This window comes from Schistosoma mansoni (assembly GCF_000237925.1).
Source record: "Schistosoma mansoni, WGS project CABG00000000 data, supercontig 0080, strain Puerto Rico, whole genome shotgun sequence".
Taxonomy (NCBI): Eukaryota; Metazoa; Platyhelminthes; class Trematoda; order Strigeidida; family Schistosomatidae; genus Schistosoma; species Schistosoma mansoni.
This window is the reverse complement of record NW_017386030.1, coordinates 45,945-59,027: the sequence shown is the minus strand read 5'-3', so window position 1 is coordinate 59,027 and position 13,083 is coordinate 45,945. Positions and strand designations below refer to the sequence as shown.

Sequence of the window (13,083 nt, the reverse complement as noted above, 5' to 3'; positions counted from 1 at the left end):
AATGATTCATGCCGCAGAGGCTGTTCTGGATTTAACTAGCTGGACTAGGCAGAAAGCAGGGCCGACAAGTACTCTAGATTGCTCATACGGTTTTCGTGTGTCACTGTTCCGATCGATAATTCGTTGCTCTCTATGATTAGCGGTCTTATCACCTCATACATTAACAAGGCATCCACTCGGTCACAAGTTATAACACTAATCTAAAAAAAAACGAAATGTATTTTTTTACATTTTATAGAAAAGAAAAAAAACATACATTAGAATGACATACACATATTTGTACTCATAATCCAAACAGAGATAAAAAGTGAATATTACAATTCCAGTAACAATAAGGATATCAATAATGCATAGAATGGTTTTGAAATAAGAGAGATGAAAAAAAGGACAATAAAGAAATTAGAGGATAAATGGTACAATTGCTTTTCGATTTTTTGGAAAATTCGAGAATTCACGACGATACGCTTTTAATTTACTGATAGCCCAAACACTCATTTGACGGAATCCACAAATAGTAAATATAAGAGCTAGAATGAATGATATAAGTTAACCATTTGAGGATTGTTCAAAAGATGTTTTAATATGTAAAAATATATACACAATAATCATGCATTCACTAATGATTAGTCTTGATCCAACCGTCATCGGATATCTTAATATGGTGGTTGAGTTTGTATACCGTGAAGCTTCATTTGAACTATATCGTTTGTAACACTTATTCTTTCAAGTCATACTATGCCAGGTAGGCCAGCTGGAGGAAAGTAACAGTGAAAGCAACAAACTCAATCCAGGTGCGAATTCGTATTGCTAACTGTACCGGGGTGAGATGAAAGTAACTTATGTCCTTCAGACAATCAGTATCCAACAGGGATGATACCTTCCCGTAATGGAAAGAGTTATAAAAGGTCAATGCTGAAATTAGAACATACCACTGTATCCCACAGATTTCTGTCACCGAAAGAAAGCCATTTCGGAGTACAAGGTTAAGATATTTTAAAATTATTCACAGAAAGACTGTGTGACCGATCCTAAGCTCCTGTTAATTTGGAACTGTGATCACTTAACCAGATTATCAAGAACATCAATACCCCTATTTTCCTTTTCAGGTACTTCAAGAAGTATCTTTCCACAGTTTGGATAACTGGAGAGTGACATAGGTTCAAATACACCCAACAACAACCCCAGATAATGTCGAAACGTTCATTTGTCGTTCCATGGGTTGAAATAATCTATTAAAAAGCAAACCTGACAAAAGTATGGAAGCTGTTCACTGACAGAACTTGATGATAGAATCTTATTACTTCATGAATTGACTAAAATCAGAAATGTAGATTACTGGATTTTCACCCATTAGTCTATAAGTATTTTCATTAACATGAAACCTAATTTGATCCTATAAGGCTGTGACTGCTAACCACCAAATTAATTAAGTTTGAAACTAGGGTTAGACAGTTCTAAAATTTTGCTAAATTTCCTTTATGATTATTTCGTTGATGTTATTTCATGGTGAAAACATTCCGCAAAATAGAGATGAAAATTCAGTTAATTATTGCATAGGCTTGAATTGGCAAACTTTTTACGAAATACACTTTATTTATCTATTTAAACACATAAACATTGGTACAATGAGCCACTAAATAGATATGCGCCACATAAATCATTCAATTTATGTGGCTGTGATACTACCCAAATGCCCAGACCGAAGCAGATGGTCCTCTTAGGAGGACACACCCGGAGCCTTTGACCTAAAGATTTAATCCATAAGGCAGTGGAGCAACGTTAGGAAATGCAGTCACATGCTAATCGGTGACCAACAATATTTTCATACGCCGTTATTATTATTATTATTAGCTTTATTCAATATTATATTTTGGGTACAATATAGAATTCTCAGTACAAAGTACTTCAACAAGTATCCGTTTCCTACTTCTTCGTCCTTTCTGACGATAAATATTGAGTGATCTCCAGTTAGAAGTTAGCAGCCCAGTCAATCGACATCTGGATAATGTACATACTTATCGCTGCATATTGCCAGCAACCACGATATCTCTGATTAGGTCTTCTGTAACCTTTACAGCGAAATGTCTTACACTTTTCAGAAACGCACCTAAATAGGTTGTGCGATTAATAGGTATAATGATGTATTAAAACAAACGAAATTAGATAACTTGTTGAAATATCTAGATGACGGGAACAGGTAGCCCAGATGTTTAAACAGGCCGCCACATTCGTTCGTCGCCTCAGGATCCTGACGCCCATGTGCACCATTGGTTTGGAATCAGGGTTTTCAAACTCCTTTAGACGGATCCTCCATATCCACCAACCTGGTTAGAGCTACGGACATTCGCTTTTCATCCTCTCAATTTCGTAAACAATATCGATGCCACGAGAAGGCAGTGAGTAGTACTTCCCTGGCAGTGGTTGTATGCGTTTGGCCATACGAGAGTATTTCGAGATAGAAAGCTGACTGTTCTCACTCTCGGCCGTACCAGGGCATTTGGAGGCTTTTCATACAGTGATTAAATATTTCTTTTCTATGAGCATAAAACAACATAATTTTATGGACTTGGGGGAATTAAGTTCAAATCTCAAAGGATAACTAATTGAAATTGGTAAAACATGATTGCTATTAAATGTTTTCAACGTTAAAGTATTGGTTTTATACTGTTGAAACTTAGGCAGAAAATCCTTAAAAAGAAGAAATAAGTCTATCATTTTTAAGGTCAAGCTTTTCTTGTTCCTCCTTTCATACGTTAAAAGAAAGTTTCGTTATAGATGATGGTATAAATTTAGTGGCGAATCAACATTATAATAGTTCTCATTATAAAATATGAAAATATGGAACTCGAAACAATTATTAATTAATATCAATATCGGAATCTTCAATACGAACGTCAAGACAGGTTTACTGTACGGAGCTGAGACGTGGAGAAGTACTACAACTTTCATCAAAAAGTTACAAGTATTTGTAAAGAATTGTCTACGGAGGATACTTATTGTCCGTTGACCGGATACCGTTAGCAACAATCTACTGTGGGACATATATTACGAAAACCAACAAACGGCATCATGAGACAAGTTGTTACCTGGAATCCTGAAGGAAGAGGGGAAAAAAGAAAGGTCAAAGAACACACCGTTGGGAATTGGAAGTAGACAGGAAAAGAATCAATAGCAACGAGGAAGAACTGGAAAATATTGCACAGGACAGAGTTCAATCGAGAATGCTGGTGGGAGGTATATGCTCCTTCACGAGGGGTAACAGGCGTAAGTAAGTAACTTAAAACACATCACCAAACACATATATGAAAATGTAAAATAAATCTGACTGAATAATAGTATATTGAAAGGCAAAAAAAGATTAACAACTCACTTGGTAAAGTTTGAGTCATAATAGCAAAGCCAGTCCATGATATAATCTCATAAGTGTAATTAGGACATGCCACTAAGTTAAACATACGAGTGAAAAACCAACCATCCATTGGATAAGGTATCTGTCGAACTGCTGAACCAGCTGGTCGAAGTCGTTTCAATGCTAAATGACATGAAAAGTTTCCCCATTCGCCAATCTACGATAAAAATGTACACAAAAGTGATTAACGTCATAAGCATAAATGTATACAGTTGAACACTATAAACTATTGATGCAACACCAAAATCTCCATTTGAAATTTTTTTTAATTAATTTATTTACGAGGCAGTTGGATAAGAGACACACTCTAAATGTGAAGGGTACTGACGCTACTAGGTTGCATGAACCAAAATAGGTGAAGCATCTTCTACCAGGAGGTTCACTTATCGACTTAGAATACACAGATGACATAGTCCTGTTTGGTGAAGACGCTGACAAAATGCAGAGTCTTCTGTTAGAAGTAAGTAATAATGCCAGGATGTTTGGGATGCGTTTCTCCCCATCCAAATGTAAATTATTACTCCAGGACTGGCCTGCGTCAACACCTAAACTAAGGATAGGGAGTGAAATAGTCGAAGGCGTCGACAACTTCACTTATCTTGGAAGTCTGATCAGCCTTAATGGGTTGGTGTATGACGAAATCTCAGCACGGATTCAGAAAGCTCGTTTGGCTTTTGCCAACTTAAGTCACCTATGGCGAAGACGAGATATCCGTCTATCAATTAAGGGACGAGTATACTGCGCAGCAGTTCCTTCTGTTCTACTTTACGGCTGCGAAACATGGCCATTAAGAGTAGAATATACTCATAATTTACTAGTATTTGATCACAGATGTCTTAGAAATATTGCTCGCATCTGCTGGGATCACCGGGTATGTAATAGTGAGGTTAGACACAGAGTATTAGGAAATGATGGTAGATTAGTTGATGAGGTGATGAATCTTCATCGACTGAGATGGTTGGGCCACGTGTTACGTATGCCTGAACACTGATAACCACGACGCACTATGCTGACTAGTGTAGGGGATGGTTGGAAAAGAGTTAGGGGAGGCCAAACCAAAACGTGGCATCAGTGCTTGAAGTCACTAACTTCTAGTCTGAGCCATGTTGGCAGATGCAGACTACCTGGTTGGGGTCCGCGTGACTATCGTAACCAATAGTTGGAGACTCTGGGTGACATGGCTCAGAATCGATCACAATGGCATAGGTGTATAAACTCGTTATCTTCCCTTAAACCTTAAGATTTAAATTGCTTCGTAACTGTTTTCCTTCCTATACTATATCCTTATATACAACCTTTCTTTATGAACTACCACCACTAAATAAATTACTTCTATAAATCCGGTGTTCATCTTGTTGTGCTAACGAGGTATGGCAACTTGGACCGATGCATGTATGTGCCTGGTCCTACGTTGTAGCTGTCTGACTGACCTGGAATTAAGTGACCAGGAGTCGGACGTTTAGGGAGAAAATTCTATTATTTAGTGGTTTTCACATGCTTAAAATCGTAGTCAATCTCGGTTACAAATCTGTGAAGTTAATTTTGAAAGCTATTTGAACGCGATTGTTTAACTGATTAAAGCACAACAACTTGAATCTTCAGACAAATGATTAAAGAACACTGATTTATACAGTCAAGGTTATTATGTTTTCCTGTTCAGTTCTTATTACAATGTATACATTTAAGTTTACTAGTAGCTGACTAGTCAAAACACTCGAGTTTCAATGATCACAAATAACATGGAATTCACGTCCACTTTTCAAATAATTCTTTTCACCCCTCCCTTTTCAAAAAACTTTTCATCCCATTTTCCAATTTTTTTTCAATCCGTTTCGTCCAATTAAATTCCCGGTTGTAAATGCGTTATAATTGGTTATGTATTTCTTTAAAAGTTCTATAAAAGGTATGTACTTATCGGTAGAGATAATTTTCTTCACAACATGGACGATAGTAACGTGCAAAGTACAGATTCTGTTGTTCCTCACGTTGTCACAGAAACGGATAATGTATTTTGGGACACATTGTATCTGGTAGCGTTCCCATCACTTGAAACGTTGAAGAGCGCCATTCGAACTTATGAAAGAGCAACGTACTGCCATTATGCAGTGAGAGATTCTCATTTCCATGGAGATCGGAAGCCGTATATTAAATTTGTGTTGGAGAAATGGCTATAAAACACCTAGAGGTTCCTCACAACCAAGTAGACGAAGGAGGTAAAGTGATTGTTGTAAATATATTTTTCATGAAGGACTTCCATCCACACTCAATGTCCGGCATTTTGTAAGTTTATTGAAGGTTATCGGACTGTTGTTCGTGGAAATGTGTATCACAATCACGAGTGCAATTTCCTGAGGTACGACTGTAATACCTGGATGCGCCGATTAAAGGAGGCGGAATCGGAAACAGTGAAGCCACTGTTGATATCTGGAACATCAGCATTCAATGTTATACACTACGTGTACCAATCCTATGGGAAACGTCTTAATGATCAAGATCTTTTCAATATGCGTCACAAAGTGTTCTCAAAGGTCTACTTTCCTGGTAAGAAATGTGCATATTTATACTATTAACTGTAGGTGATTACGCTAAATTGAAAAATCACATAACGTCAATTGGTGGCCGTTGTGATTATCAGTTGGATGCAGATCATTGTCTGTCGTGCTTCTTCGCTACAGCAGACCAAATTAATCTGTGCAATAGATTTCTAGGTGTTTTTGGTTTTGATGGGACATGCAAAACCAATAATCAAAACATATTTCTGTATCGCGTTGTCGCTCTGGATATGAATTTCATGGCAATACCCGTTTGTATTGCATTTATAAGTCGCGAAACATCGACTTTACTGTCCAATTTCCTCTCGTTCTTCCGCCAATTGAGTAACAATAGAGAGGTTATCGGTATTGTTACCGATGATTCACCTGCTATAGCTGCTGCCATAACGCAGGTGTATCCGAATTCACACCACCTTTTGTGCCGCGTGCACCTGCTTCGAAATGTCATCAAGAGGGCAAGCTTTCCTTTATTTAGAATTAACCCATTCACCGTATTTGTAGAGGCTACGATCTGATCTTCTTCAAATATTCTTCCGTCTTATGATAACTCGAAATGTGGAAAGGTAAATCGAAATATGCTTTACAATGTTTTATGGCTTCCAAAGGTATGTGTCATTCATCGAAGCAACAGACGGAAATTTCTATCAATATTTGAGAGATCACTTATTGTCCAAAAAGCACAAGTGGTCGAACGCTTTTAGACCATCTGCGATGCTTCTTGATCAAAGCAATACAAATTTCGTTGAGATGACCCATCGAATTCTAAAGTTGCATAAGCTGAACAGAAAAACACCCGTGTTCAGATCAAAGATATAAGCGAGAGTTTAAAAGTACTCCTCTGAATGCCGTAGCAGAGCTGTGCTGGGTCGCGAGCCACAACTACGTCGTCTTCAGGAAATACTTACACCTGCTGCATGTCAACTACTGAAGCGGCACTTGCGTCTTCCTGTTACTGACTTCGTATTGTCGGGGGAGTTCTTCAGGGCTGTTGATGCTACAGGAACTTACACAGTCTGCAGAAATCCTATGAGTTGTTCGTGTACCATTTATATAGAACACGGAGTCGTATGTCGTCACATCTTGGCATACTGTTCGCACACTGACGTTGAAGTTAACAGCGAAAGCATTGGTGACAGATGGCTGCATTCCAACTGCTACGTATCCAGCGTAACGATTGACAATGAGTTACAGGTACAAGTCAGGCAGACAAACGTCCTAACATCGATTCACGGCTTATTTCCGCGGAACAGTGTACCGCTGTCCATAACCATGCGCATTAGGTGCTTTACGATGGATTACCTTCTACTACCTTGACAATGCCCATCGTCCGAAATACCTCAGGCACCAACCATCAAGAGAACGTAGATTTGGATGCAACCTTAAGTGATAACGAGAATGAAGTACTGTCTATGAACTCAGAAGAGTTTACGGAGAGAGACAATGAGGAAGACGGACGTGCGCACAATGACCGACAGTGTGATATTTGCTATCTACGTCAGTCGCCCAGTGAAATAGTTGATGGAAGTGTTTGGATTTTTTGTCCATGCAATGCTATGTTTCATTCGTTCTGTGCCTACGACCTATCAAAAGTATTACCTGGGTTCCACTGGCCCATGTGCGGCACTGTCACAGACTCATAGTGGAGTCACTGATCAGGACATAAGGAACTATGAAGAGACCGAGTAAAGGCCCTTTTCAGGGCCACCCACAATTTGATTAATTTTTTTTTCAATTTCTTGTTTCCATGGCGAAGGTGGAGTCATGACACTATCAAGAATTCATTTTACATTCCTATGATTTGTTTAATAGGTTGTGAGTCTACATCGACTGGGATGGTTGAGCCACGTACTACACCACCACCGATCACCACGGCGCACAACGCTGACTAGTGTTGGAGACGAGTATAAGGAAGTTAGGGGCGGTCAAACCATAAAGTGCCGTCAGTTCACAAAGTAACTAACTTTAGGTTTGAGCGATGTTGGTAGATGCAGATAACCTGATTGGGGTCCACGCGACTATCGTAACCATTGGTTGGGTGACATGGCTCAGAATCGATCACAATGGCGTAGGTATATACACTCTGACTTCCCTTCAACCGTGAGATTAAAATTGCCTTACATCTTTCTTTTATATATTACTACAATTGAAGTAACTGATTCTGTGAATTCGCTGTTCATCTTGTTGTGGTAATGAGGTATGGCAACTTGGATCGATGCATATATGTGCCTGGTCGTACGTTGTGGCTGAATGACTGGCTCCTTCGTGATATTAATCTAGCAGTAGGATCAAGACAAAATGATTCTAAAGAATGTACGATAACTTCGAAATATAATTGTGAAGAACTTCAATAATACAAAGTGGGATCTTTTGCAGTTAGTTGAATAATAATATGAAGCATGTAATACCAATATGAAAATACAGGAAACTTAAAAAGTTTTTCGGATTAACTCTTTTCTCAGAACCTCATTTTTTAGTGTTAAGGCTTCCTCACTACAACTGATACTGGTATTCTATTTCGATTATATTTTTGTTCATAGTGTTAACTTTATCTCGACATGCTAACGTAATATGGCAACTTGAACTTACTCATATTTATGCTACCCTAGGTTAATTACTGCTACCTGATTGATTGTTTATTATGCTCTTTTAGAAGAAATACCCGATCTAAATCATTGGGAAGGCGGGTTAATAAGAGTTTCTTGACAAAAAAAAAACAAAAGCGGGACTTACCATGAAAAGGAAGAAGCCTATAACTATTTGTGTGTGACCTAAGGCTGTAAAGCAAAAAAAATTATTTAGAACAAAAAATTGTTTTATTTATTTATAGGAGAGCTATTTGTGTGATAAGTTTTGGTGAAATCAGTAGCCAAGATAGACCAGGAATGTTTATAACAGATAATCCAGATGGGAATTTCTAGATATTTGCAGGAAACTAATAACCTGATTTTGAAACTGTTTATAAGTTTGCGTGCCAAGCTAGGAGTTACATATCTAATTAATGAGAGCTAATGAAACTATGGTCTGTTTTGAAATATGTACAAGTATAGGCTCCAAAGACTAGACTTTCAGCATGATTGAAAAACCGACTGAAAATAGTAAATGGCATCACAAATTGTGCTTTCATCCCCAATACAGAAACAATTGTCTACGTAAGGTACAGTCCATTGACCGGATACCATCAGCAACAACCTAATGTGGGAGAGAACAAACCAGCTTCCATCTGAAGAGGAAATTAGGGAAACATGCTCAGGTGGATGGGATATACATTGTAAAAATCATCTAACTGCATCACGAAGCAAGTGGTAACTTGGAATCGTGAAGAAAAACGGAAGAAGGTAAAGGAACATAATGCGTCGGGAACTGGAAGGAGACATCAAAAGAATGAATAGTAACTGGAAAGGGTTTCCCATGGCATAGTTCGGTGGAGAATACTGGTGGGAGGCTTATGCTCCTTCACGAGGGGTAACAGATGTAAGATTAGTAAAATGACATATTAATAAGATTTTGTGGTTATTACGACGAAACATGTCAGTCAGTCAGTCAGTCACAACGTAGAACTTCGTACGTACGTACATCAGTTCGAGTTGCCATACCACATTAGCACAGAGATGCAGTTGTCGATTCAAATCCCATAGTGGTAGAAGTAGTAGGAGTATAATCAGAAATCCAAAAGATTAGGGGTTTCAAGAAATTATTGAAGGAGTATAGTACAGTGAAATAAATTTGGAAAGAGAAAAAGATAAAGACATGAGGAATTCAGAAGATTAGAATTTGGTAGAACACAAAGAGTGGATGCATCTTCGCCATTGCAAACGATTTTGAGCCATGTCATTCAAGGTCTCTAACCATCGGTTGCTGTCATCTCGCGAATCCCAACCAGGTAGTCTACACCTACCAACATGGCCCAGTCCACTTGTCAGTGACTTCATTGATTTGTGCCACGTTTTGGTCTGGCCACCCCTAACTTTCTTCCAACCTACTCCTACACCATGAAACATTGCACGTCGGGGCAGTCGGTGGTCGGGCATACGTAACACATGTCCCAGCCATCTCAACTGATGAAGTTTCACTACTTCATCAATCGATTTGCCATCCCTACCTAGTACTCGTTTCCTAACAACTGCATTACTTACCCGGTGGTCCCAGGATATACGAGCAATGCTTCGAAGACACCTATGATCGAACACTAGTAGCCTACGAATATCCTCTACTCTTATTGGCCATGTTTCACTGCCATAGAGTAGGACGGAGCGAACTGCTGCACAGTAAACCCGTCCTTTGGTTGCTAGACGGATATCTCGCCTACGCCATAGATGACGCAAGTTGGCGAAAGCTAGACGAGCCTTCTGTATCCGTGCTGAGATTTCGTCACATACCAGACCACAAGGGCTGATGAGACTTCCAAGATAAGTGAAGTGGTCTACACGAAACATGTATAACTCAAATAATCATTTTTCGCAGACAAATATTTTGAAATTCATCGAGATATACTTTGCAACGACTGACATCAGTAACCTGCTTACTAATGTTAGTACAACCAAATTATCTGATTTGCGATTGCAATGCGAGGTACTTATTAGCATTTTTCAATTAACAACTACCTGAACCTGTAATTCTAAATAAATCACATGTACGCTTGCATCCCTTTATTCTTAACAGTTTTATTGGCTTTGGAATTATTGAGTAAGGAGGTTTCGGGCAATAAATCTGCTGAATTCTGAGTATTTATGATATCTTCATAACCAGCGACCATATATTTATGGTAACTGTGGGATGTACCATTACTTGGCTAATTTTCAGGGTTTAGAAAAGTACATATGCTGTTTTACTTCAGAAATGTAACTTTAGCTACACGTATTTAGTACGAAAAGATTAGAAACCTGATATTTACAATTTACTTCATTTCGAAGATAGATACTACTTTTCGACAAATGTGGTTATGACACTGAATATTAAAAGACCGACTTGAAGCATCCAGAAGTTCGCCTACCTCATTAGCATACAAATAGTGAAAAAAAAACATTTGGTCAACTGTTAATCAAACTTACTAGGTGGTGTGTATAAATGATGATTTGTAAAATAACCAATGAACAAAGCGAATCCAAAATAATATGAACAATTGATGAACAGATTACGCAATGGCATAGTAGCATGAGAAAACCGATGAACAAACACGGTTTCCAGTAGACGTTTAATGTAGTGGCCAGACCAACAGGCTAAAGCAACTTTTCTCAAGTAGAAGTCAGATGACATAGGAGGGAGCACGTTATTTTTTAAAAAAGGTTGTCGAAGAAGCCAAACTATTGCATATATGACTAGTGGTCCTGTGTACTCTACTAAGAACACCGTACGCCAACCAATTTGTGGTCCTATATCCTTTAAATAGAAATTAATACACCCAGATTTGTCCGTGCTTTCAAATTCAGATATGCGTTTGTTATCATCTATTGACTTTCCACCTTTAAGAAATTGGACACAAAAGTATTGTAGGTGGTTAAGAGTTAACAAACATACGTGAAAAATTTCATATGAATTACTGTGCAATATCAAGGAAAGTATTTGAAAGAAAACTTCAACGAGCATTTACGGTATGTAATAAAAACGGAAATCTTTCAGATACGTAGATGTGCACGTATTTTGTTTTAAAACCTTGAACTATTTCCACCAAGAGAAGAGCTGAATAAATTCATATCTGCAACCGCAAAGACGATAGTGTAGTGATTAATTTATTTTGATAGTCCATTTGCATTACACTAATTACAAAACCAGTTCTAAATTTTGTCATATTAGCAGGTTCGGTTGGATAGTGGTCAGTGAAATTCTTTTATTAGCTGCGTTGAGAAAAGTGTTAGACAGAACTAAGATGGCAGGTATTTTGTGTTATGGATGTTGCGTTATGACTAGTTTGTTACCAAAAACACTATAAAAAACGAGATCAGTTGATTCACTATCTAAAATAAGACAAATGAGATGATCAGTGGTATGATCTGTCGAGTCGTAGATGACTACGAATATTGCCAACTAAATGACCATGATATGCATAAAAGATGTTTGGAAGACAAATTACACATTAAAAAACTAATGGTAAAATAGAATAAGTGCCGCTGGAAATCCACTTAAATTTTTTGATACATAACCTGTGTTCCAGAAACATCTGAAAATTAGGGCGTGTTTGCCCACATTTATTGGTAAAAACTATTTTTTTAGTGAAGTACTGTTTACAACTGATTGTGGGATAGTCCCAAAACTTACGAGGATCAAGACGAATACTCTGTCGAATTACTTGAGGCTTTTTTCCTGAAATTTTAGTTAACAACAACAGATGTATTACTTTCCAAATAAATTCTATTTTTAAGATCAAGAATCGTTGTGCCTGATGGGACCTTTGTGGATATTACAAGATTGATTTTAAAAACGAACGTACATTCTCCCACGTAAGAAGCAATTTATCAGTTTTACACTCCCGAACAAATACCTGACAGCAATTAGAAACTGAAAATGCTTACTTTCATCCCTTATAAGCAAATGGGATTTGAGTTCTACAGACAACCACGTGACCTTAAGCTCCCAAAACAACCACCTTTATTTTTAATGTAATACCAACGTTTGCTTAGTTCAAACACATTTAAAATTTCGTTGTGAAAACATACCTAACTGACTGCATCTGGAGATCCAGATATTAATACTGACAGTATAGAGCCGATATACTGTGTCCGTCTTCTGTTATAATGGTTCAAATGGTGGTGGACGGAATAGAAGAAGCTTTCGCCTAAGGGACTTTTGTGTCTAGTAGCAGTGGATCATGAATACCTCCAGGTAGAAACCTAGGTAAATTAACGATAAAAGAGGGAAAATAAATTGGTGAGATACTATCCTTAGTCCTTCAGAATATGTCAAGTTTCCTCTTAAAGGACTCCTGAGAAGTCGCTTGGACTAACTCAACCAGCAGCAAATTCCAGCATCTGTTAACTATTAAGGAGTAGAAGTTGTGTGCACAGTCCGTTCTGCTGAGCTGCGTTTCCTGTTTTCGAGTGTTACCCCTTAGTTTTGTGTTGGAGGTAAACTTAAGTAGATGTTTAGGGGGATGTCCAGAGGTGTTAAGGATACTGTGTCATTAGACGT

At 38.0% G+C, this 13,083-nt stretch overlaps 1 protein-coding gene across 3 annotated transcripts; it reads right to left on the bottom strand.

Moving 5' to 3' along the window:
* Window positions 1–202: 202 nt before the first annotated feature.
* On the bottom strand, window positions 203–12,520 carry Smp_081820.1 (synaptic glycoprotein sc2 related; the record flags this gene model as incomplete). 3 transcript variants are annotated; one of them, XM_018790479.1, is made up of 8 exons in its annotated part: window positions 252–527; window positions 3,371–3,566; window positions 8,692–8,735; window positions 11,010–11,420; window positions 12,214–12,258; window positions 12,293–12,344; window positions 12,386–12,436; window positions 12,468–12,473. In XM_018790479.1, the coding sequence occupies 8 exons, from the start codon at window positions 12,471–12,473 to the stop codon at window positions 400–402; spliced, it is 933 nt and encodes a 310-aa protein (XP_018646213.1). The 3 variants fall into 3 exon arrangements, with proteins under 3 accessions (XP_018646212.1, XP_018646213.1, XP_018646214.1); XM_018790480.1 differs by lacking the exon at window positions 8,692–8,735 and having other exon boundaries at window positions 203–527; window positions 12,468–12,520; XM_018790481.1 differs by having other exon boundaries at window positions 400–527; window positions 12,214–12,344; window positions 12,468–12,520.
* Between the last annotated feature and the right edge of the window lie 563 nt (window positions 12,521–13,083).